This window comes from Octopus sinensis, linkage group LG25, assembly GCF_006345805.1.
Source record: "Octopus sinensis linkage group LG25, ASM634580v1, whole genome shotgun sequence".
NCBI classification, from domain to species: domain Eukaryota; kingdom Metazoa; phylum Mollusca; class Cephalopoda; order Octopoda; family Octopodidae; genus Octopus; species Octopus sinensis.
This window is the reverse complement of record NC_043021.1, coordinates 11,512,342-11,540,077: the sequence shown is the minus strand read 5'-3', so window position 1 is coordinate 11,540,077 and position 27,736 is coordinate 11,512,342. Positions and strand designations below refer to the sequence as shown.

Sequence of the window (27,736 nt, the reverse complement as noted above, 5' to 3'; positions counted from 1 at the left end):
AGTGCTTCCAATCCAATACAGTGCTTGAGCATTGCTGACATGTGGAGTTATGTCAAACTGCTGCCGCCACATGAAGGCTGGATTCCTCTATTGCAGCATTTCTCAGTCATTTATATTACCCATGGGCCCCCTTGGTGACTATTTTGCTCATGTGGACCCTCTTAGATATTTCATCATCATCTTTTAATGGCCAGTTTCCATGCTGGCATGGGTTGGATAGTTTAATCTGGACCTAGCTAGCAGGGAGCTGTCCAGGCTCTGTCTGTTGAGGCATGGTTTCTATGACCACATGCTCTTTCTAATGCCAACCACTTAAGAGTGTGCTGGGTGCTTTTTTTGAGTGGTACTGGCATTAAAACAAATATAACAAATCGTTCATTTACAGAGTCATGCGAGAGAGAAAAAAATTTTTTTTAATTAAACAAATAGGCAGGAGTGGCTACGTGGTAAGTAGTTTGCTTACCAACCACATGGTTCTGGGTTCAGTCCCACTGCGTGGCACTTTGGGCAAGTGTCTTCTTCTATAGTTTCAGGCTGACCAAAGTCTTGTGAGTGGATTTGGTAAATGGAAACTGAAAGAAGCCTGTCGTGTGTGTGTTTGTGTGTCTGTGTTTGTCCCTTTACCGTCGCTTGACAACCGATGCTGGTGTGTTTACTTCCCTGTAACTTAGCGGTTCAGCAAAAGAGACTGATAGAACGAGTATTAGGCTTACAATCCTGGGGCTGATTTGTTTGACTAAAGGCAGTGCTCCAGCAATAGCCACAGTCAAATGACTGAAACAAATAAAAAAGAAAAAAAAAGAAAAAAGTAAATAAAATAAAGGTGGGTAAAAAGGAAAGAAAATTCACAGCGACAATGCTCTTAATATGTGACATACCAAAGAATAAAGAAATCATCATCATCATCATCATTATTATTATTATCATTATTATTATTATCATTAAGGCAGCACTGATCACTTTTGGTCAATGTGATCGACTTATATTCTCCTTTGAAATTGCTGGCCTTGTGCTAAAATTGGAAATCATTATTGTTATTTAGTTAGTGAGCTGACTTTATGCATTTATTTTACTATCATTTCTGTAATTATTACTATTTTGTTATGTATAACCAGTTTCAGTTGGTGCGTGTGTAATTGCCTAATCAATTTCTCCTTGTGTGTGTGTGTCTGTGTGTGTGTAACTGATCAGTTTCTGTGTTATGTTGTATGCGTGAATAACTGATTTACCTCATGGCCAATTTCTGTACTGTGTATATATATTTTCCTGTTATAGCTGTAAATATTTCTGTAACTCTGTGAACATGGTTCCGGGTTCAGTCCCACTGTGTGGCATCTTGGGCAAGTGTCTTCTGCTATAGCCCCGGGCCGACCAATGCCTTGTGAGTGGATTTGGTAGACGGAAACTGAAAGAAGCCTGTCGTATATATGTATTTATATATATGTGTGTGTGTGTATATGTTTGTCCCCCTAGCATTGCTTGACAACCGATGCTGGTGTGTTTACGTCCCCGTCACTTAGCGGTTCGGCAAAAGAGACCGATAGAATAAGTACTGGGCTTACAAAGAATAAGTCCCGGGGTCGATTTGCTCGACTAAAGGCGGTGCTCCAGCATGGCCGCAGTCAGATGACTGAGACAAGTAAAAGAGTAAAAGAGTTTGTGTGTGTCTGTATGTGTACGCTACTGGCAAGAATTGCATGTCTGTGTCTTACCAATGCTGAATATGTGTTATTGACCAGTGTGGCGCATACCTTGCTGATATTTCCATATATGTATATGCTATATGATAACTAACCCGTTCACTATTGTTGTTTTTTGCTTCCTCATTAGATCCCACTTGGGCTTCAGTGAACCGAGGTGTGCTAATATGTCAAGAGTGTTGCAGTGTTCATCGCAGCCTTGGAAGACATATCTCACAGGTGAAGCACTTGAAAAAAGCACAATGGAATCCATCACGTTTAGCGGCAAGTATTCTCACTCTCTCCTTTTTTATTTCTTTATTTATTTTGATATATTATTTATATTCAGCTATTACCGATGCCAGTGCTGCCTGACTGGCACCTGTGCCACCGGCACATAAAAAGCACCATTTGACCGTGGTCGATGCCAGTGCCACCTAAGTGGCGCCTGTGCTAGTGGCACACTCGGAGCAGTTGGCGTTAGGAAGGGCATCCAGCTGTAGAAACCCTGCCAGATCAGATTGGAGCTTGGTGCAGCCTCCAGGCTTGCCAATTTTCACTCGAACTGTCCGAGCCATGCCAGCATGTAAAGCGGACATTAAATGATGATGATGATAAGGAGGGATCTCCAGGGGTGCTTTGACTGGTAGAAGTAATAAAACATTAAAAAAAAAAATTCCATGTAGCATTTAGTTATAACCCTTTAGCATGTGAGTTCAAATTCTGCCAGTTGTTAGGGACCACCAGGGGCCAGGACTGGCAGAAGTAATAAAACATTAAAAAAAATTCTATGTAGCATTTAGTTATGGCTTTTTAGCTTCTTTGAGTTCAGATTCTTCCAAGATTAAGCTCAACTTTGACCTTTATGATTTCATGATTTGATGAAATAAAGTACCAGTCATGTACTGGGCTCAATTTACCATTCCTTACCGGACCAGTAGTCTCCATCATCACTTGTTCAATACCAAGCCGGTTCAGTACCAAGGATCTTCATTCAAATCTTTTCTTAGCCATTCTTACAGTCACCCTACGATGCTTTATAGCCTAGTCCTTGATGTTATCAAACCTGTTTGTTCTAGATTTTTCCTCTTGAGCATTTGCCATTTATCTCTTCTTCTAGTAATAGTTTTTTTGTCCACCTTGTGCTCTTACTACATGACCAAAGTACTTCATCTTCTTTCCTTTTTAATTAGTTGCGAGTAACGAATTTTCTAGTATTTGCTAGTTGTAGCACTTCTTTATTAATTTTCTGTTTCTTCCAAGATATTCTTAACATACTTCAAAATATATATATCTAATAATAATAATAAGAAGAAGAAGAAAAAGAAGACAACAAAAGAATGAATGAGACTTTGATATTATGTAAATAGAGGAGTTTATCTATCTTGTAACAACATAAATTTATGTTTTGCACTGGCATCTTAATCAAATTATCTCCCCTTTTCTTGCAGATGGTACGACATCTGTTCAGCAGTGGAGCCAACAACATCTGGGAGCACTCACTATTAGATCCATCTCAGAACAAACATTGCAAGAAGAAACCGCATCCTAACGATCCAGTTCAGTGAGTAGCGTATAATACACACACACACTTTGTGTATAATACACACACACACTTTGTGTATGATGCGTATGATGATGATGAATTCCAATATTTTAAATCTGCGTTTGTCCCCCATTAACAAGGGTGGCCAGATCTATTTCACTCTTACAGCAACCGCTCTCACACTATCTCGCCAGGTTTTGGGCATCCTCCCTCCTCAAGCCAACCCCCCCAAATTTCCTCCTTCACCTGTCCCCGCCACGTTTTCTTTACATGTGTGTATGTGTGTGGAACCCATGCCAACATGGAAAACGTATGTTAATGATGATATATATATGTGTACATATATATATATATATATATATATATGAGAGAGAGAGAGAGAGAGAAAATAGATAAATAGATAAAATTTTGGGTTTTAATGTGCAAAATATATAATCATGTAAAATGAGAGGGTAGACTTAAAATTTTCAGATGATAAACAATCAAGTGTAAGTATATTTTTTATAGAGCAACCTTAGATTACATAAACTCAAAGAATTAGAGGGGAGAAGGCAATACAAGTCCGACAGTTGTCTCTGAAAGCTCAGAATTATTTTATAATGTTGGCTGATGTAGACGATAAAAAATTTGCACCCAATAATGGAAGCAAATAAACAATGGTAAAATCCAGAGCCTTCTTCATCAGAGTGGATAGATAAAAGTCTAATTAATCAGATCCTTATGCAGGAAAATTATGCAGCCACTCCTGCAACTATGTACTTTTATTAAGCTATGTCAGAATAAAGTGGTAAATTGACAGAATCCTAAGCACGCTGGGCGAAAGGTTTAGCAGTATTTCATTCATGACTACATTCTGAGTTCAAATTACGCTGAGGTTGACTTTGTCTTTCATCCTTTCAGGGTCAGTAACTTAAGTACCAGTGAAACACTGGGGATCAATGTAATCAACTAGTCCCCTTGTCCCAAAATTTCAGGCCTTGTGTCACATCCACTGTCTAGATTTTATTAACAATAATGAGTAATAATGAATTAAACAAGGTTTGCTATTTTAATTGCTTGTTTGTTTGTTTGTTTTATTCTCTTACTGCTGCTGTTGCTGCTGCCAGTCCAAATAAAGACCACTACATCAGGACCAAATATCAGTTTTTGTCATTTGTAAACCAAGGCAAAGATGGAGATGTTTCAACAGTGGAGGACCTTAGTAAAGTAAGTCTGTCTTCCTTTTATATATATATATATATGTGTGTGTGTGTGTGTGTGTTGAAATGTGTGTAATGGTGAATAGATAATACCAAAAAAATTTCCAATTTCGCTTTGTTATACAATAACTTTGCAAATAAACATGCCCATGATTCTTAATTTTAATATGTATTTTGAACTAGGCGGTAAACTGGCAGAAACGTTAGCATGCTGGGCAGGTGTTAAATGATGATGATATATATATATATATATATATATATATAAATAAAAATAGTAATTTAACATCTGTTTCTCATGCTGGACAGCTTGATAGTGAGTGGTAAGGCAGGGGCTGCATCTGGTTCCATGGTCTTGTTTTGCTTTGGTTTCTACAGCTGGATGCCCTTCCTAATGCCAACCACTTTACAAGTTTGGCATTAGGAAGGGTATCCAGCCATAGAAACCAAACCAAAAGAAGACCATTGGACCAGATGTAGCCCCTGCCTCACCACTTCCTGTCAGGATGATCAAACCAAACCAGCATGGAAAGCGGATGTTAAATGATGATAACGACGTGTGTGTGTGTGTGTGTGTGTGTGTATCTATGTATAGAATTGTTATGACAGTTCTTTCAACATGTCATGTTTCTGCCATTTATTTGCAGCAATTACATTCTAGCGTCAGAACAAGCAATCTGGAAACATGTCTTAGGTTACTGTCCAAAGGGGCTGACCCTAATTACTTCAATCCAGTGAGTATTTTGCTTACTACTATTCTTCGTGTTGTCTTCAACTCCTCTGTATTCTTAAAAAAACACACAAACACTACCATCGCCATCATCACCTCCACCATCATGTTCATCACCACCACTACCATCAGCAACAACCACCATCTTTGTCATGTGAGGAATTAGCAAAGTCATTAGAGCATTGGATGCTATGCGTTGCAATATGCATTTCAGTGTCTTGCATTCTGAGTTCCAGTATTAAAAAAAAGTACCCGTAGAACACTGGGGTCAATGTAATCAACTGCTCCCCCACTACAAAAAACATTTCAGGCCTTGTGCCTTGAGTAAAAAGGATTATTATTATTATTATTATTATTACCTCTGCCTTAGCGAAGGCGGAGGTATTGTTTTCAGTTGTGTTTGTTTGTTTGTCTGTGGACAAGATAATCTCAAGAACCACTTGATGGATGCGGATGAAACTTTCAAGGATGTTTGACCCCGTGACTGGCACACACTGATTAGATTTTGGGATCGATCCGATACCGGACAAGGATTCTGGATTATTTTTCCTGTTTTTTTTTTAATTAATTTTTGAGAGAGGTCAAGTTCATTTTTCATATTCTCGTTTGTGAGAGCAGTCGAGTTTATTTCAGATATTCTCATTTTACAAAATCATATCTGGCTAATCATTGAGAGGACATTGGTGTTGCTTTGGTGGAGGTTTGCACTCTCTAAGTGCTCATTATTATTATTATTATTATTATTATTATTATTGCGAGCTGGATGAATCGTTAGCATGCTGGGCAAAACGCTTAGCAGCATTTAATCTGTCCTTATGTTCTGAGTTCAAATTCTGTCGTGGTTGACTTTTGCCTTTTGTCCTTTTGAGATCAATGAAATGAGTACCAGTGGAGTACTGGGGGTTGATGTTATTGTCTGATCCCCTTCCCCAAAATTTCAGGCCTTGAGCCTATAGTAGAAAGGATTATTATTATATTTAAGGTGGTGAGCTGGCAGAATCATTAACACATGGGGCAAAATGCACAGTGGCACTACACACCACCACCACTACACACCACCACCACCTCCACTACACACCACCACTACACACCACCACCACTACACACCACCTCCACTACACAACACCACTACCACCACCACCACCTCCACTACACACCACCACCACTACACTCCACCACCACTGCAGTTATTCTGTTTCCACTCTCAGTTTATCTCTTTTTTTTTTTGTTTTTATCTCATTTCTTTGTGTTTTTTGTTTGTTTCAGGAAAAGAACAACTGTCCCCTCCATGTGGCTGCTGCTGCTGGTCAGACGTCACAGGTGGAGCTGCTTGTTGTTTACGGCGCAGACCCTGGATGTCTCGATGCTAACCGGAAAACCCCTATTGATTACGCTAGGCAAGTACCCCGATACGACTACATAATTTATTAATACATTGTCAAAACCTACTATTGTTTCACTTTCTCGCTTTTAGCGTAAAATCAACCAAATTGTGGCTTATAATAATTAACCAAATTGATTTAATTAAATTAAATTTCATTGATTTTATGCTATAAGTGAGGAATTGAAACAATTGTAGGTCTTGTCAATATATTAATAAATTTTTATTAATCTTATCTCTATCTTCTCTCTTGGTTTTTATAATATCATCATCATCATCATCATCATCATCGTTTAGCGTCTGCTTTCCATGCTGGCATGGGTTGGACGGTGCAACTGGGGTCTGGGAAGCCAGAAGGCTGCACCAGGCCCAGTCTGATCTGTCAATGTTTCTACGGCTGGATGCCCTTCCTAACGCCAACCACTCCATGAGTGTAGTGGGTGCTTTTTACATGCCACCGGCACAGGTGCCAGACGAGGCTGGCAAACGGCCACGATCGGATGGTGCTTTTTACGTGCCACCGGCACGGAAGCCAGTCGGGGCGGCGCTGAATAATATATATATGTGTGTGTGTGAGCCTACATTATTAGGTATTCAACCAGTTTAATCTTGGATATTTCTATCCCTCTGAGGTTAATATATCCTCACTTGTACTTTAATATATACTTTAATTAAAAAAGTATGGGTGCAGAAGTGGCTGTGTGGTAAGTAACTTGCTTACCAACTGCATGGTTCTGAGTTCAGTCCCACTGCGTGGCATCCTGAGCAAGTGTCTTCTACTATAACCTCAGGCCAACCAAAGTCTTGTGAGTGGATTTTGGTAAATGGAAACTGAAAGAAGCCCGTCGTATATGTGTTTGTCCCCACCACCACCACCTCCACTTTAATATATACAGGGTGATTCAAAAGTCACCACACATAAGAACAATTTATTTTTTTTATAAGAAACAGTTTTTTATTTAACTGTTTCTTATAAAAAACTTAATTTTTCCTATGTATGGTGACTTTTGAATCACCCTGTATACACACACACACATTTCACACACAAACTGGTAAACATGGATGGCTGAGAAATTCCATTTGCAATGATGAGGTCAGGGGAAATCCTTTATTTCTCAATGTATATTTATATTCTCTCTTTATCTCTCTCTAAAACACTTATATTTCATTCTTCTCTTTCTCAACCTACAGGGAGGAGAAGTACACAGATCTTGCCAACCGTTTGATAGAGTGCCAGTATGAGTTGACTGACAGACTCACCTACTTTGTATGTCGCAGGAAACCAGGTATGTACTAGCTAACATCTCTCCTTAGTCCTGCCTCCCATGTTGTAGGTGAGATTAAGGAGAGGTGTTAGTTTATGCTTGATGTGAATAACCATTTCCTAAGAGCTCCTTTTGTAGACAGGAATAAGACAGGGTACTTGCCTGACACCAGGGACCAATACGTTTTTCTGTCTTTTTCTTTTTCTTTTAATGCTTACAAACAAAGTAACAATGTGTTTGCATCTGTTTTAAAGTTACACAGCAAAAAGACTTAACCATTTGCTGGGACACAACATATTCAGAAGTAATATATTGGGTTGTCTGGAAAGTTCGTGCCGATTTATAGTAGCTTACCTTTCGACTTATTTTAGAACATGGTTGAGTCCATAAAACAGGATTTGACTACACCTCCATTTAGAGCACAGTTTAAGCTATCTTTTCATGGAAGAAGGTTTATGTTCCTATAACCTGTGTTAATTCTGTAACCCTTTAAAATGGAAGATAAGAAAGTTCATTTTTAGCACTTGATGCTTTGGGAACCAGACAAAAATTGCTGCAGCTTGGCTGGGATGTGTTATCCCACCCTCCATATTCACCAGATATTGCTCCTTCGGATTTCCACTTATTCAGGTCTCTGCAGAATAGTCTTTATGGTGAAAATTTCAATTCCTTGGATGACGTAAAAAGATATCTTGATGAATTCTTTGCCATGAAACCACCTCAATTCTGAGAAGAGGGTATTTTCAAGTTAAAGGAAAGATGGAGACGCATTGTGTAACAAAGTGGTTCATATTTGGTTGATTAAAAATGTAATGGCAAGTATTTATTGACCTTTTTCTTTCCTTTAAAAATCGGCACGAACTTTCCGGACAACCCAATATATATATTCGAAACACGCTGGAGTTGAACTAGGAACTAGGGACAGCTGATGAAGGGGATTTTTCCTTGTGTAGTTTGTCTTGTACTCTGTTTTTTTCATTTAGGTCTGTTTCCACGTTTGTTTTTACGTTTTCGTTTCTCGTTGAGTTCTACATCTATTTGTGGTGTCTTGTACTCACGTATATATATTTATATATGCATGTATATATACATGTAGATGTAGGTACGTACATATATGTATGTATGTATGCATATATTTTATTTATTACACTATTATATATATATATATACACACACACACACACACACATACTGGATTACGATAACCTACATGGAGTTCTAAACATAACAGTGACAGTTGTACGTTTATTTGTACACATAAGAAACACCATGTTTGTATGTGCATCTAGATATATATACGTGTGTATGTATTGAAACATGCAAGTACTCAATGCATTTTGTTTTTCTTTTCCTCTCTGTCTTCCTCCCCAGATCATCGTAGTAACCATCACTTCATCATCCCTGAGATGGCTGACAGGTTGGTAGATTTCCCTTCTGCTAGGGGCAATCGACAGTAAGAATGCATCTTTTTTTTTATTATTATTTTTATTATTCACCTTTTTTTTTTTTGCTTATCGCTGCCACTCACTGCCAACTTCTAAGCTTTCTCTCATCTCTACATACATACATGTATGTATGTGTATGTATGTATATATATATATATATATATATATATGTATATACTACATAAACACATGCGTATGCACACATGTATCTGTCCACATAAACAGCAACATGGGCATATATATTACAGGCACACACCTACATTCATGTAGACCAGTGGTTCCCAAACTTTTTCAGGCTGCAGCCCCCTTGGCACCCAGGCCACATTCCAAGCACCCCCCTCACCACAAATATAGTCCACTTTCTGCAGCAAATTAAAAACAACTGTATTTCACAAATAAAACTTAAACCTAATTAAACTATTAATATATTTTTTCTACATCTATCACCCCATTTTGACCACTCCATTATCATCCCACTTTTCTTCAACGAACCCCCTGGATCTTTCCCCCCCCCCCAAGGGGGTAGTACTGCCCACTTTGGGAACCACTGATATAGAGGCTTACGCTCATACATGCATAAATACATCTATATTTATACATGTCCATGTGTACGACAAATAGTCACATGCATGCATTCACATGTGGATATGTATGTTTGTGCATACATTCACACTCTGACATACCTTCACAGGCTCACATACACATGTGCGCGTGCACAAGTACATGTGAACATCGAACAAGACGACTGTACAGATGTCCCTATGTACATGCAGACATGCATATCCATGTGTGTGCAGGCATGCATGCACACACATGCAGATATGCTCATACACAAAATGGACATGCACGCACAGACATGCGGACATGCATGCACACATGTGGACATGTACATGCACACATGTGGACCTTCGCACGGACATGCATGCACATGTGTGGGCATGCACGCAAACACGCACAGACGTGTACACACACACACACACGGACCTGTACCCACACACACAGACCTGCATACACGTGGACATACACATACACATGTGGACATGTACATAAACAGATAATCACATGCACAGACATACATGCAGACACTGACATACACACACACATGCTGATATACGTACACACCCAGGCATAAACACACAAATACAAGCACACAACAGAAATTCTTTTAAAGTTAAATCTATTTTTTCTTTTCATATCTTTCCCTCTTTCTTCTCACACACTCCCTCTCTCTCTCTCTCCCCTACTTACTCTCCTTCCCCTCTTCTCTTTTCTCTGCCAGTAACTGAAACGGTGTCACACTTGGTCTTCTGTTGGGTATTCCACAACAGGACATGGCAATTCATCAAAGATTCCTCCTCCCCCACACACCGACTTAGCCTTTCATCCTTTCGGGGTTGATAAATTAAGTACCAGTTGCATACTGGGATCGATCTAATCAACTGGCCCCCTCCCCAAAAATCTGGGGCCTTGTGCCCACAGTAGAAAAGTATATGTGTCGACTGTGTGCCATGATGTCATACATCCTTAGACACGTGTGTGTGTTTATTTCTATGCCCATCAGCAAACACAAATAATGTCTATAGTCTTCCAGTGTTTATTAAATACATCAAAATTAGAAATATTAAATTTCTAAATATCTCAGAGAGATATGAGCCGTGGTGGAACGATAGAGTGGTTGTATGCTGTCAACTTAACGTGACAGTCCCGTAAAGAGAATCACACCGCCGCTATTTAACCTTAGGAAGCATCGACTCTTCCTGTCGGCTTTGACACGTTTCCTGTGTCCTTATATTTGCAAAGGGGAGACAAGCACCCCCACCAGCTGTATCTCCAGTTATCTCCTCTTGCTGGTCTGGTGTTTCATAGCTGTTGCAAACATTTGTTTCAAGGTCATTGCTTCTATGTGTATATGTGTGTGTATGTAGGCGCATGGCTCATGTGAAGGTGCATGGCTCAGTGGTTAGAGCGTCGAGCTTACGATCGTGAGGTTGTGAGCTCGAATCCCGGACCGGGCTGCGAGTTGTGTTCTTGAGCAAGACACTTTATTTCACGTTGCTCCAGTTAACTCAGCTGTAGAAATGAGTTGCGACGTCACTGGTGCCAAGCTGTATCGACCTTTGTCTTTCCCTTGGATAACACTGGTGGCGTGGAGAGAGGAGGCCGGTATGCATGGGCGACTGCTGGTCTTCCATAAACAACCTTGCCCGGACTTGTGCCTCGGAGGGTAACTTTCTAGGTGCAATCCCATGGTCATTCGTGACCGAAGGGGGTCTTTATGTATGTATGTGTGTGTGTGTGTACATGGATTCATGTGCAGTTGGATTTGTCTACATAGATAGACACACAAGCATACACAAAGATTGTAATGAAAGTGGTGTGTGTGTGAAAACCATCTCAAATGTTATATACTCATTCTATCTTCATTTGTTTTTTCATAGATGGCAGTGGAAGTGGGGGGTGGGGGAGCTTTTTGGATTTTTTGGGTTCTCCTTTTTTTTTTTGTGTAACTTTTTTTGTTTGACTTGCGTGTTTCACACCGGAATGTTGTGTGTGTGGGCATATGTGTATGTGTGTATATATATATTGTATATAAGTGTATATATATTGTATATATATATATATATATATATATATATTAAGGCGGTGAGCTGGCAGACACGTTAGCGCGTCTGGTGAAATGCGTTGCCGTATTTCGTCCGCCGTTACGTTCTGAGTTCAAATTCCGCCGAGGTCGACTTTGCCTTTCATCCTTTCGGGGGTCGATAAATAAAGTACTAGTTACGCACTGGGGTCGATGTAATCGACTTAATCCCTTTGTCTGTCCTTGTTTGTCTGTCCCCTCTATGTTTAGCCCTTTGTGGGCAGTAAAGAAATATATATATATTGTATATAAGTGTATATATATGTATATATAATATATATATATAAAATAATACACTTTGTGATTCTTTTCTTGGCAGCATGTCTGATAATTTCATTGAATGGAATTAAATGTTAATATATGCATACATGCACATGCCATATTCATACATCTGTATGTGTGTATTCATTGTTTATGTGTGTAGACATGTAGAAAAAAAGTGTGTGTGTGTGCTTGTGTGTATATATATATGTATATATACATATACGTACATACACAATACACACACATATCATAGCATGTATGTGGATGCAAATTCGTTTAGGAATATGTATGTGTGTGTATATATATATATTTTCACATTTTTCTGAATGTATATAGATGTGTGCATGTGCATGCACACATTTATATACACACTTTTATGTGCATGAATATTTGTATATATGCATATGTTCATGTGGCAATTTTAATATAAATGTTTGTGTATATAAAGTTCTTGAGTGATTGTATGTTTGTTTTTATATATGCATTGGAACACAACCATGCAGAATTATATGTATAGGCCAATTCTTGGTGACACATTGTGTCCTTGGGCAAGACACTTTATTTTACATTGCTCCAGTCTACTCAGCTGGCATAAAATGCATTGTAGCTTTAATTCAACGAACCAGCCTTGTCGCATTTTCTGTCATGGTGAATCTACCCAGAGAACTGAGTGAAGGGTACACGTGTCTGTGGAGTACTCAGCCACTTGTGTTTGAATTATATGAGCAGGCTGTTCTGTTGATTGGATCAACTGGGACCGTCACCATCATAGCTGATGGAATACCAGTCTGTAAGCTGGACTGTACATGTACTACTTAGGACCCAACCTCATCAACATTGATTGTCTGAGGATTACATGGAAGGGTGTATTAATGTCTGTGGAATACTCAACCACTTACTATAATACATTGTGTTGGCAGTTCCATTTCATTGACCAAACAACTGGACACATTTAATGAATGATGAAGTGTCCATTGGCTATGTGGTAAGAAATCTGCTTCCTAACCACGTGGTTTTAGGTTCGCTCCTACTCTGTGGCACTTTGGGTAAGTGCCTTCTAATATAACTCTCCCTCCTGGGCCAAACAAAGCATTTTGAGTGGATTTGATAGATGGAAACTGAAAGAAGCCTGTTGTGTGCATGCATGCGTGTGTGTCCGTGTCCTTGTCTTGACTTTGTGGGATCGTTGTAAATGAGTGTCACTGTTACACAAGCGGTGTCATTCGTTTCTTGTGTTCTGTGAGAACCTGTCTGGTCCACCGTTGCTTGGAAACTAGGTGAGGGTTGGCAACGTGAAGGGCACCTGGTCATAGGAAAGCTGCCTCAGATAAACTCCATCCGACTTATGCAAGCATGGAAGAGTGGATGCTAAATTAGGGTCCTAATTTACGTGTATGCATATGTACAACATACACACACACACACACACACTCTCTCTCTCTCTCTCTCTCTCCCCCCATACAGGAATATTTTTATTGCATGTTTATTGAAACCTTCTATTCCATATTCCGACCCCTATCCACCCAGCTCCTCCTCACCACCTCCATCCACGTCTGTTGTGCAGTGAGTTACGTTGCACGAGTTTTGACGGTGCAACATCTGTTAATGTTTTCATCTCTTTTTTGATTGATTTGTTGTTTGTTTTTATTTTCTGCTGAAATGTGCCCACAGCATGTTGTCATACGAAATCCATTACGCATGCGTATGACATTCAGTGGTCTATTCGTTATGACTATGTAATTAGGTGTGAAGCATTACCTTGCATAGACGTGGTAAATATAAGTACATAGACGTAGATATTAATGTTTGTTTTGATGTGAAGTTCTAATAAAAAACAGTTTTACATTAAACTAAAGAAATTACTGAATACTTTTTTGTAGAGAACATATTTAGTTCTATATTTAAGAAATGAGGAATTATGTACATTATTTACATTTGATGGATATTTGTCTTCATCTTATGGCGTAGTGGTTAAGAGCATGGCCTACTAACCCCATGATTCCAAGTTCGATTCCAGGCAGTGACTTGAATAATAATAATAATAATAATATCAAAAACTACCTTAGGAATGTGAACCCAGGTTCAAAATTTCCCCAAGACACCTGATGAAGGCTGGAGGGTGTATCAGCCGAAACATTGTGTTAACAACAAACAAGATGAGGACAAATATCCATCAAATGTAAATAATGTATATTTATTAGACTTTTACTTGAAGAGGAGTGACTGACTTTGAAGTCTCAAGCTGCTAGCTTTCATCGGACTGTGATACATTTGGGTTTGTTTTAGCTTGGTATAGAACCTTTCCAGAGACTCACTGCGGACTATATAACAACTTCCCGAATCCCTAACTGGTGACTGGAGTGAGAGGCTGTCCTCTCAACCAATATGCTTGTATGGGTGCTGCTGGATGATGGACTCTGGTGATGTTATTCTTTGCTTTCCAATCCATGGTACTGGCCTTGAGATTGAGGTGCCATGACTTCAGATCTTCCTCAGTTTGTTTCGCCCATGTCTTGTATGGTGCACTGTACTGGATTCCCCAGTGCATGGATTGCTGCTACCACAAAAGCTGGTGTGGTGGTCTTCCAGTGCTTATTCTGCAGACGTGGCCAAAGCACTGTAGCCTGTACTGCTGGACTTGGTTCCTCAATGGTCAGCTGCTGCTGGCAACTTACCAGTGATTGCATGAAAGTAAGACGAACCCAAACATACCAGTCTGGTGAAGGATAACAGACCTAAACGTCAAAGTCATTGTCACCCACAACATCTTGTAAAAGTTTACACACATACACACAAACACATATACACAGACACACACTGCATGTAGCTTTGAGATATTCCTTTTTCGGATTTGATTTGTGTATTGCACTGTGTATTGGTTTTGACCGCTAGTGTTTGTAGGTGTGAGTTATCTCCCATGTAGTAGATGCCTGAAATCTGCCTTACATTAATCCATTGCATAGATGTGTATTGTTGCGAGTTACACTTCAGATATCTATTACATAGGATATGTCTTACACAGATAGATGTGACGTTACCGATGGGGTGAGTAGGTTTCGGTTATGCTATTGTGTCGTAGGAGTGAGTTGTATCGTGTGATGTATCTTGGATTTATTTAAGAGTGAAAATGCTTACGTGTTGTTTCTGAACTCCATCATACATGGACAGCTATTTTAGTACTATACGGAATTATCTGCCCCTTGACAGCATTATTTCCAGAAATACTGATGATAATGGTTTCAAATTTTAACACAAGGCCAGCAAGTTGGGGGTTGAGTGGGGGTGGGGGGATAAGTCGATTAAATCGACCCCAGTGCTCAACTGGTACTTATTTCATCGGCCCTGAAAAGATGAAGGGTAAAGTCGACCGTGGCAGGATTTGAACTCAGAACACGAAGACAGACGAGATGCTGCCAAGCATTTTGTTTGGCATGCTAACCATTCTGCTAGCTCACCACCTTAATAATAATAATAATCCTTTCTCTTTCTGTTAAAGGTACAAGGCCTGAAATTTTGGGGGAGTAGACTAGTTGATTACATCAACCCTAGTATTTCACTGTTACTTAATTTATTGTCCCCCAAAAGGATTAAAGCCAAAGTCGACCTCAGCAGAATTTGAACTCAGATCGTAGCGGCGGGTAAAATACCACTAATCATTACGCCCAGCATGCTAGCGATTCTGCCAGCTTGCCACCATGAAAACGATCGAGTGGAGGTAATGGATTAGCACATGACTGCTGCCGCTCTTAATGCTGCTGCTGATGATGATGATGATGATCACAGCAGCCAAAAAGAATACAGAAAAATAACTCTTAGTATATAAATTTTAAAAAATGAAATAAAATTAATTTAGTGTATGATATTTATTAAGGATGTTCTAAGTACCATATTTGATGGTATAAAAGAGACGCAGACAGTAGATGCACCTGAATTTCAGCTGTATATTCTGGAAAAAAAAAGTTTTTGGTGCATTAAAGCATGCAATGTTTAAAGCTGTTTGGGTTCTGCTTTGCATTTAGGATCCAGGGTGATTTTTTTTTTTTTTTGTTTTGGATTTTTTTTTTTTGAGCTTTTTTTTTTCTAGAATAAAAGTGTGTCTTATATGGTATCAATGGTGTGTCTTATACGGTATTATGTTTATAGGCGGCGAGCTGGCAGAAACGTTAGCATGTCGGGCGAAATGCTAAGCGGTATTTCGCCTGCCGCTACGTTGTGAGTTCAAATTCCGCCGAGGTCGACTTTGCCTTTCATCCTTTCGGGGTCAATTAAATAAGTACCAGTTACGCACTGGGGTCGATATAATCGACTTAATCCGTTTGTCTGTCCTTGTTTGTCCTCTCTGTGTTTAGCCCCTTGTGGGTAGTAAAGAAATAGGTATTATGTTTATCTAAGAAGAATGAATATGGTGGTGCCCCAGCATGGCTGCAGCTCTTGGGCTGAGGCTAGTTAGAGAATAAAAGAGTTTTTGCTCAAAGAAATTGATTGTCAAGGGGAAGATAATTCTAAAGTTTTTTTTTTTAAAGAAAAAAAAAAGGGTTTATATTTCAAATACTAAATTAGAATTGAATGTAGGACACAAATCACATATTTAAGCAATAATCAACAATTAACCAAAATACTCGCAGCCAGTGTGTATGTGTGTATAAAATCGTATTATATATCATCAGCATCATTATCGTTTGACGTCCACCATCCATGCTGACATGGGTTGGACAGTTCTTCTACCTGGTCAACTCCTGTTGGACTGTCCAACCTATGCCAGCATGGATAGTGGACGTCAAAACGATAATGATGATGATGATATATATTAAGATTTTACACACACACACGGTTATAGATATATATACAAATGTTTATATAGATATAATCTAAAATATTTACACACACATAAATGTAAATATAATTCAAAGTATATTATATTAATTATATATATATAAGAAATGGAGAACAAAACAACAAATCAATCTATTATAAATTCAATTCAATTTAAATATTTTAGACAAACAAATGACACATATTTATGAGATGTGTCATTTGTTTGTCTAAAATATTTAAATTGAATTGAATTTATAATAGTTCGATTTATTGTTTTGTTTTCTATTTCTTATTTATATTTATATATTAATAAACTATGTTTTTTTTTTTATCTATTTACCTACTGGAATAAAATCGTTAAAGATATAGGTAATAAAAACCAGTAAATTCTTCAGATATTTCATTTCCCTTAGGTGGTTTTTTACACATAGCTAAATTGTTATATATATGTAAGGATTTTATACACACACACATATGTATAGTTATAGGCATAGTTATATAGATATAATCAAAAATATATGTAAATACATAACATAAATGTATGTATAATTTAAAATATAATGACTATATATATAAAATTTAGTGAGAGATTTTTGCCTCTCTAACCATTATCTCTTAATTGTAATTATTCAGTTGACATCTCCTCTATATTTATCCTCTTCATGTTTGCAAACCCTTTTAATGTTTCCTTATTTTGTCAGCTGTTTACAACCTGGTCTCCGTTTTGTCATTGCAGCAGTCTGGATATTTCCGAGTTAGCAAAGGAGGCAAAGAAAATGTTACAAGCCGTGAGTATCTTTTATTCGTTTCAGTCATTTGACTGTGGCCACGCTGGGGCACTGCCTCAAAGGGTTTTAGTCGTACAAATCAGCCCCTGTACTTATTTGTTTTTTTTTTAGAAGTCAATTACTTATTCTGTTGTTGGTCTCTTTTTTCCCCACTGCCAAATCCACCCACAAGGCTTTTGTCAGCCTGGGGTTACAGGTAGAAGACATTTGCCCAAGGTGCCATGCAGTGGGACTGAACCCTTAATCCTGTGTTAGGAAGCAAACTTGTAACTACACTGCCATTCCTGCACCTGTACTCCTTTTTATTTCAAAAACTCAGGACTCAACAATCCCAAGATTGCTGGCCTTGTGCCAAAATCTGAAACCATTTCTAAGTTCGAGACTTCACTTTAAAGTGGCCTTGTGCCAGAATTTGAAACCAATATGCACATATATTCTCTCCTTTTTCTATTCACATTTTCCTTCTCTCTCTATCAGATTGTCCTTCCACCTCTTGTCTCTGTCTTCCCCCCACCTAACCTATTTCTTTATTACCCACAAGGGGCTAAACATAGAGGGGACAAACAAGGACAGACAAAGGTATTAAGTTGATTACATCGACCCCAGTGCGTAACTGGTACTTAATTTATCGACCTCGAAAGGATGAAAGGTAAAGTCGACCTCGGTGGAATTTGAACTCAGAACGTAAAGACAGACGATATCGCCCGGCGTGCTAACGTTTCTGCCAGCGCACCGCCTCTCTTAATCTGCTCCCAGCTCACACACACAAACACTCCACCCACATCGCAACCCTAAACCTTTATACTATTTACACTTTACCAAAATATTTCGTTTCTCTTCCTCTCAGCTTCCCAACAATTTGTTTGAAGAACTTGCAATGGACGTTTACGATGAAGTTGATCGAAGGGAGAATGATGAAAGTTTGTATCCCCATCATTTATCATTATCATTTTACACTGTAATCTGTTGTGCCTGTTCGTTTGCTTGTTGTTATTGTTTTGCCCTAGGCTGGCTCAAACAGGACTGCTGTGTGACCAAAGGTATCCCATTGACGACCGCTCCTTCTTAGTTTATCATCTATATCTATAAAACAGTCCTTGGACGAAAATTGTATGCACATTTTGCTTCGATGGTTAATGGTGGCCAAACCGAGGCTAGGATCAAGCTGAAAATTGGCAGGGATACTAAATGCGTGGTGAGGATGAGACCCGTGATGGTTAAAATTCGCAATCTATAAAGATGTGATTGCTATGGCAAAAAAAGTGATTTTTTTTTTTTGATTCAAGGGGTCCCAGAGCCCCTCTAGGTTTGTATGATTGGCTTTTTATGCCCAACGGCATGCACTGCAGGCTGTTGTGCTTAGTAATCATACATTTTGTTGCGAAATTCCGGCTACTAGGAAACGATTTTTCATTGTGAAAAAAACGAGTGCTTTTTGCTCTCATTTTCTTTTTATTTTTTGATAAAATTTTCGTTTTTTTTAAAAAATTTCTCATCTTTAAAATGTGGCCCGAGTAGACCTGAATGGAATCAGGTTATAATACTAGTCAGACATATCTTCTCTAGATGTACCTCACTGAATATGAAGTTACTGTGTGTATGTTTGAGGAAGATTATATGACTATTTCTATCAAGCCTTGCAATTAATTATATACCCTAACCCTAATTTCATCAGTGAATATTCAGGAAATATTTTAGAACACACCCCATAGTATTACCCTATAATAATGTACTATAGGGTAATGGTACATTACCCTATAGCATCCAGCCATATCTGGCCTAAATATTTTACCTGTTTTATGGTCAAACTGACCAGATCCAATCTCTCACACCTACCCTGCAATGTCATTCTAAAAATATAGAAATGCACCATTGAAATCTTGAAGTTACAAGATAATGCATGATTAATTCAAAACAATTTGGCAAAGAAATAGGGATGCAGAAGGGTTAATGTTTAAACTAGTCAGATCCAGCCTCTCACACCTTCCCTACAATGTCATTCTAAAAATATACCATCACTGGTTGTCAAGCAGTGGTGGAGGATAAGCACAGACACAAAGATACACACACACATTGGGCTTCTTTCAGTTTCCGTCTACTGAATACACTCAAAAGGCTTTGGTCAGGCCGAAGCTATAGCAGAAGACACCTGCCCAAGGGGCCACACAGTGGGACTGAATCTGGAACCATGTGGTTGGGGAACAAACTCCTTACACATGCATGGTGAATCCAAAACAATATGAATTAAATAACCATTCTGTTTTGACAGTAATTGGATTGAAAAGGGTTAAGTCTGGTGTGTGTGCACACGTTTTTATTCTTTTACTTATTTCAGTCATTTGACTGAGGCCATGCTGGAGTACCACCTTGAATTTCAGTTGAATGAATCCACCCAGGGACATTTTTGAAAATCCTACTAATTGTATTGGTCTTTTTTGCCGAACTGCTTAGTTACAAGGACATAATCCCACCAACACTGGTTGTCAAGTGGTGATGGGGGGGGGGGGCAAACACAGACAATCACTCACACATATATAATGGGCTTCTTTCAGTTTCCATCTACCAAATCCACTCACAAGGCTTTGATCAGCCTGGAGCTATAGAAGAAGACACTTCCCTATTCTGCCACACAGTGGGACTGAACCTGGAACCATGTGGTTGGGAAGCGAGCTTCTTACCACACAGCCACACCTTGTTTTTTGCATACGGCTTGCATATTTCTGTCTACTGCAAACTGTATTCGCCCACATTCAAATGCAGTTGAGTTTCTGTGTCCATGTATGACCCTGTTTATACGTATTTTGATAACTAGGAAACCAGGAAATGTCATGTTTCAGCCTCATCATATATTCTTATTCAAAATAGCATTTGTAGAACCCTTTGAAAACGAAAAGTCATAATTGGTGTTCTGTTTTGTCTTCCAACAGTTTGGGTCTCATCAAATGAACATAGTTCCACTATAGGGGTTACAATACCCTTTTTACCAGTCAATCCAGAATTTTCCACTACAAGGAACCAAGTAAGGGCTTTCTTTTACTTTTCCCCATTTTTTTGGCTTTTGTGTGTGTGTGTGTATGTGTGCATGTGTATGTATGTGGCACCATTGCCATATGGCTTTGTCTTGTGTGTGTCTGCGCACACACATGCCTCTCAGGTGTACATGTCAAGGTTGTTGTGTGTATGTGTCGTGTTTTTTGTCTAGTATATATATAAAATACACCTTCTTCTCACCTTTCCCCATCTCCTCTCCCTCTATTCTTGCCCTTCCTCTCCTCCCCATTTCCCCTGTCTTTTCTCCCATCTCTCTCCTCCTCTCTTTTTCTCTATTTTCTATCTTTCCCTGTGTGCATTCCCCCTCTTTCTCCATCCATCTCTGTGTGTCTGTCTCTCTCTCTCTCTTTCTCTCTCTCTACCTACCTGTCCCATTGGCAGAAATTTCAAGCAAAATAACTTCAAAACTTGACACTTATTTTTCTGTTTCTTTCATGTTACTCAGGGTCGCCAAAAACTTGCTCGCTTCAACCCACGAGAATTTGTAACGCTGATCATCGATATTTTAAGTGATGCCAAGAGGAGACAAATGGGAACCACGGCTTCCATGATTATTAACCCTAAAGAGCCCAGTAAGTTTTATACATTTCATGTTTATGTTTGTCATCACAAAACATCATCATCATCAATCTTAGACACTCCTTCAAAGAGAGAAATACATTTCAAAAGCCGATGGCACAGGTGTGCTGTGCGAATAAAATTATTTGCCAACCACATGGTTCTGGTTTCAGTCCTACTGCATGGCACTTGGACATTCAGTGATACCATGACACTCATCTTCTTTATGTCACCCATCCATTTATTAGAGTTGACTAAAAAGACATGGAGCCTTAACAGCCCTTCAGCTGTTAAGGCTCCATGGAACATACACACACATACACACATGCATACAATAAGATACTATAACAATATATTAAATACGTTATAGCCAAAAAGGTAGAATAAGGTAAAGACCCCTTCGATCATGAATGACCATGGGATTGAACCTAGAAAGCTACTCTCTGAGGCACAAGTTTGGGCAAGGTTGTTCATGGAAAATCAGCAGTTGCCCATGCATACCAGCCTCCCCTTTCCATACTACTGTTGTTATCCAAGGGAAAAGCAAAAGGGGTCGGTACAGCTTAGCACCAGTGATGCTGAAACTCATTTCTACAGCTGAGTGAACTGGAGTAATGCTGAATAAAGTGTTTTGCTCAAGAACATAACACAGAGCCTGGTCTGGGAATCGAACTCACTACCTCAGGTAAATGAGCTCGACACTCTAACCACTGAGCTATATGCCTTCAAAGAGACCTTCAATAACAGCCAAATCTTCCTCTTTTGATTGTTGGTCTGCTTGATCAGGGCTGACCTAAAGCTAAAGATCATCAACAACTTCCTTAAAAGTTTCAATGTTAAAGGACCATTCTTGTAAAAACTGTTTCTACTTCATAATTCATGTTTGTTTTTTTTTTCTCCCTTCCAGGTGGCCGTTCATCTGCCATAATGACAGCCCCTACACGGGGTTCAAGGGGTTACAGCCAGGTTTCCAGTGATGATGAGCCTTTGTATGACAGCGTAGCTTCCGATGAAGACTACAGCAGTATAGACACCCAGAGCATCAAAAGTGCCAAGGAAGAAGGGAAGAAAGACCGACCAGCAGATGTAAGTGTGTGTCAGGGAGACGACAGCTTGAGTGGATGTGAATAGATTCTTTTACTTTTTTACTTGTTTCAGTCATTCGACTGCGGCCATGCTGGAGCACCACATTAGAGCGTTTTTTGTTTTTTTTTAGTTGAAGAAATCGACCTCAGGACTTATTCTTTGTAAGCCTAGTACTTATTCTATCCATATCTTTTGCCAAACCGCTAAGTTATGGGGATGTAAATACACCAACATTGGTTGTCAAATGATGGTGGAACACACACATACACACATACTATAACAATATATTAAATACGTTATAGGTGGCTAAAGCAACTAAAAGTCAAAAAGGTAGAATGAGGGTGTAAAATAGCACTGACAATTGCTAGAAATAAGAGGTAAGAAAATATAACTCAAAAAGTCACACAAAATCACCAACCTCATGAGATGTTCAAAGGTGTGACCCTTTTGAAGGTATATATAAATAAATAAGAACAGATGGATAATGTGTCAATTCTCTTCAGCTGTTTCCTCTGAATTTTTAATTGATGGGAGACATGACATCATTAGAAAAAACTATTTTCATTAGGTGAATACATGAACACAACATTCAAAAGCCAATGGTATGTACACCTTCATGATTCTTTGACCTTTGTTGGTCAGATTTTTGTATCGTATATATATATATATATATATATATATATATATATGTGTGTGTGTGTGTGTGTGTGTGTGTGTATATATATATATATATATGTATATATATATATATATAAGGATAAGATCGTTAATTTAAATATCGATCTTATCAAGTGGCCAGCATGGGAATAAAAACTTTCAAAGGTAATAATTATTATTAAAATTTTGGCTGCTATTTCCAGCGTGGCGGTATCTCTTAGATACCCTAAATTATGATTTATATTTATGATTTATACCCTAAATTATGCTATATATATATATATATATATATATATATATATTTGTTTCATTTTCTTTAACAATTTTTCGTTTTGTTTGTTTTTTTTTTGTTTATGAATTTTTTTTTATATTTTAAATTTTATTTATTTCTGTTTAAATTTGTTATTTCGATTCTATTATATTTTATGTTTTAATTTTTTTTTTTCGTTTGTTTCTTTATATTTTATTTGTTCCATCTCTCGTCACCACCATTTCTCAGTCTCGGATCATTCGTCGTGAAATGACCCCTACTTCAATTGTGTCGTTTACGGAGGTGAGATGTGTACAGGTTTCCGTACGTACGAATGCGTGTCTGTGCAATGCTGTGCATGGCCGCTTCTTGCTAACACACACACACACACACAGCCTCTCTCTCTCTCTCTCTTCTTCCCTTTCTCATCCTCACTAGTTTTTCTTCTACTCCTCTCTCTCTCTCTTCTGCCTTCTCCCCTCTCTTCATTTGCTTACTCCCTCTGCCTATTCTCCCTGTCTTTATTTGCTTACTCTATCTCTTTCCCTTTAACTTGCTTAGTCTTTCTTGCTCCTTCAACCACCTTCCCTCTCCATCTTGTTCTCTTTCTTCATCTTCTTCCTCTTCCCTCACCCCTTTTATGTCTTGGAATTTGCTTTTCAAAATATTTCCTTTAGTTTTTGATCAGTGGAGGGAAGTTGGGATTTTTAATAACACTGTGTAACATGATTTTGGTCCTTGGGTAGCAACTGTTATTTCCTATAGGCTTCACCCTACAAAATATGAAAAACGGCTAATGTGTCCTTCAAACTTTGCTTTTGTTATGATATTTATTCAAACCCCTTAAAATCCCTCTCAACATATGCTCTGATGCTCCCCCCACTACTTCTGCTCATCATCAGAGATGCACATATTGTCAGCCACTAAGGGAGTGGCTCAAATGGCTAAGGTCAAGCAACTAACAAGCAAATCTGTGGTACTGAGTGGAATATTTGCTATAACAATATTTCTGCTTCAGCAACTCAGCACTGGATCTGTCTGAAATGTAATGGGAAATAGGTTAGTTTCAAAAGCATTGATGCCCAGGTCAGAAAAGCAAAGTTTAAAGGGAATAGTAGTGATTTCCTTTGATTTCTAGATAGAAGCAAATAGGAAACAACACTTACTGACCAAAGACAAGACCAAAAAAATAAATAAAATTTTGTTACATGGTGTAATCGTTAGGTTTTGTTCGTCTTTAAAAATTTTTTTCATTCATCTCTCTAGTTTACGTCCATGTTTAATTTTGTAAAATCTTATTCTTCATTTTTGCCTAAGCCAATCATTGACCGTCCATGGCTTGTGGGACTTTCTGAGTGGCACGCCTAACAGGAAATTAACCTTGGAAGTTTCAGTAGTGCCGCCTGTCTGATAATGAGCCATGTCTCGTGTGACTCAGTTCTCAAAAAATGTTATCCATGCCTCATCTCAACCAGGTTTCGGTGACCTTCTTGTCCAAATGGTCAGTTACTCCCTCCACTAAGCCATGCAAAATGTGAGGGAATGTGAAAGACAGGCTGATATTGTGTGTCAGTGTGTCCCTTGCATTCTTCCTACTTCTTTCTGGACAAATAATGATTGACATATTTGAGTAAGATCTTTCTCTTTCATTTTTCTTATGTCTTTCCTTTCCTTTCTCTCTTTCATTTCTCCTTTCTCTCTCATTCTCTTTCTCTTCCATTCTCTTTCTTTTGCTCTTTTTTGATCTCATTTTTTTGTTTACTTTCTTTATCTTAATATCTCTCCCTTTCACTCTCTCTCTCTCTCATGGATTTTGTTTCAGCATACAAAAACAAACATATCAAATACCCTCTTTTTATATTAGAAATGGATAGTAGTCCCGTATGTATGTAGGTAGTTATGTATGTGTGTGTGTGTGAATGAGTTCTGAATACCTGCAGTGGAATTTCATTTATTCATTTAAAACTGATGATTCACTTTGTCACTACTATGAGCTGATTGCTTTCTGGAATCCCACTTCCATCTTCATATCACCTGAAAGATTTCACATACCCAGGACCCCCATGTAAAGATGGACTAAATCATTAGCTTTGAACATGTAGCTGTGTGTATGTGCATTTACATTCTCTCTCTCTCTCCCCTCCTCCTTGCTCTCAAGTTGTAACTTGCATCCACAGTTGAAGGTCAGAGTAGCAAGCGATTGACCTTGAACCAGATAAATATACATGCATACATCGTCATCATTTAATATCTGTTGGGTTGGATGGTTTGACCAGGGTTGGCAAGCTGGGAGCTGCACCAGTTTCTACAACTGGATGCCCTTCCTATCACCAACCACTTTACAAAATGTGCAGGGTGCTTCTACGTGGCACTGCATGGGTGCTTTTTCATGGCACCACACAAATGCTTTTACATGATGTGATACATATATTCTTGTTTCGGTCATTTGACTATGGCCATGCTGGAGCACCGCCTTTAGTTGAATAAATCGAACCCAGGATTTATTCTTTGTAAGCCTAGTACTTCATCTATTGGTCTCTTTTGTCGAACCGCTAAGTTGCAAGGATATAAACACATCAACATCAATTACATACATACATATATATGACAGGCTTCTTTCAGTTTCCGTCTACCAAATCCACTCACAAGGCTTCGGTTGGTCTGAGGCTATAGTGGAAGACACTTGCCCAAGGTGTTACGCAGTGGGACTGAACCCAGAACCATGTGGTTGGGAAGCAAGCTACTTGCCACACAGCCATGCCTGCACCTATATATACACACACACACACACACACACACACACATATATATATATATATACACACACACACATACACATAAGGTGAGAGAGAGAGAGAAAGAGATGTTGTAGATATCACCCCCACTATTTTCTAGACCAGATGGTTTTGAATAATGGAATATGGAACTCCGTGTGTGATTGACAGATGGGGGCAATAGTTAAATATGAATTCTGCTATCACTACTACTGTTAGTAGTTTTTGTGTTATACATCCATTTAGACTCAACCAACAGTTCCTTTAAGTGAGCCATATTGTCATTATTGCTGCTACAACTGCTGTTACTGTTGTTGTTTTTGTTGTTGTTGTCATTGTTGTTGCTGTTATTTTTTTGTCCCAATCTGCCTTGGATGTCCAGTCTGTCACTCGTCTATATTGAACTTCAGTCAATGTCCCAGATGCTATTTTCATGTTCTTCGTCTTCGTGTTGGAACCGAAATTCCAGGAAATAACAAAGAAACTTTTGTGGTACCCCCTTTTCTTTTCAAGACATTAAGACTTGCCTGGATTTGCCAAGGGAGAGATTTAGCCATTCCATTTGATCAAGCTGTGCCTGTTAAAATCGAGCAATTCACTGCAAGTGTCAAGTCGGTGCTATTACATGGCAGTGAAATATTGGACACAAAGAAATGGATGCTGCACAAAGAAGCTATGAATGACCCTAAATGTGAAATGACAGTCATGTATGACAAACAGATGCTTTTATGGGGACCTGCCAAAAATTAGTGAACAGATCCGGCAAAGATGGTTGTGACTATCTGGTCACTGCGTATGTGATTTGAAGGAAATTTCAGGCAGACTAAGCAACTACCTAAGCGACTGTCTTATTGTTGGTGGCAGTTAGGTTGTGTGCAGCAGGACATTCATGGGTTGCATCTGATCTGATCTCCTGCATCTGTATCACCATTTCTTTAGCCCAAATACCATCCTCCATCTGCATCACATGTCCATACCAGCCCAGCCCTGCTCATTCTTCTCACTTGTACACAACATCCAATTCCTTTTACTCTTTTACTTGTTTCAGTCATTTGACGGTGGCCATGCAAATCGACCCCAGGACTTATTCTTTGTAAGCCTAGTACTTATTCTATCGGTTTGCTTTTGCCGAACTGCTAAGTTACGGGGACGTAAACATACCAGCATCGGTTGTCAAGCGATGTTGGAGGGACAAACACAGACACACAAACATACATATATGCATATATACGACGGGCTTCTTTCAGTTTCCGTCTACCAAATCCACACTCAAGGCTTTGGTCGGCCCGAGACTATAGTAGAAGACACTTGCCCAAGGTGCCATGCAGTGGGACTGAACCCGGAACCATGTGGTTGGTAAGCAACAGTTAAGTGGTGGCAGAAGGGGACAAACACACACACACATATACAACGAGCTTCTTTCAGTTTCGGTCTACCAAATCCACTCACAAGGCTTTGGTCAGCCTAATAAATATATTCTTTTACTCTTTTACTTGTTCACATCATTTCACTGTGACCATGCTGGGGCATCGCCTCAAAGGGTTTTTTTTAAGTGAAAGAAATTGACCCCAGGACTTATTCTTTGTAAGCCTAGTATTTATTCTATCGGT

At 38.9% G+C, this 27,736-nt stretch overlaps 1 protein-coding gene across 6 annotated transcripts in view; it reads left to right on the top strand.

Annotated features, from left to right (window-relative positions):
• Positions 1-27,736, top strand: part of LOC115224238 (ARF GTPase-activating protein GIT1) — a 125,176-nt gene that overhangs the window by 73,167 nt on the left and 24,273 nt on the right. For 4 of the 6 annotated variants that reach the window (XM_036513222.1, XM_029795034.2, XM_029795029.2 and 1 more), the window contains exons 3-15: positions 1,831-1,964; positions 3,131-3,243; positions 4,332-4,431; positions 5,069-5,155; positions 6,418-6,548; positions 7,724-7,818; positions 9,169-9,250; positions 17,699-17,750; positions 18,598-18,670; positions 20,678-20,769; positions 21,247-21,373; positions 22,267-22,445; positions 23,602-23,655. In XM_036513222.1, coding sequence (XP_036369115.1) covers positions 1,831-1,964; positions 3,131-3,243; positions 4,332-4,431; positions 5,069-5,155; positions 6,418-6,548; positions 7,724-7,818; positions 9,169-9,250; positions 17,699-17,750; positions 18,598-18,670; positions 20,678-20,769; positions 21,247-21,373; positions 22,267-22,445; positions 23,602-23,655 — 1,319 coding nt within the window. The remainder of the gene's footprint in view (positions 1-1,830; positions 1,965-3,130; positions 3,244-4,331; positions 4,432-5,068; positions 5,156-6,417; positions 6,549-7,723; positions 7,819-9,168; positions 9,251-17,698; positions 17,751-18,597; positions 18,671-20,677; positions 20,770-21,246; positions 21,374-22,266; positions 22,446-23,601; positions 23,656-27,736) is intronic. The other 2 variants (XM_029795032.2, XM_029795033.2) reach the window with 2 other exon arrangements.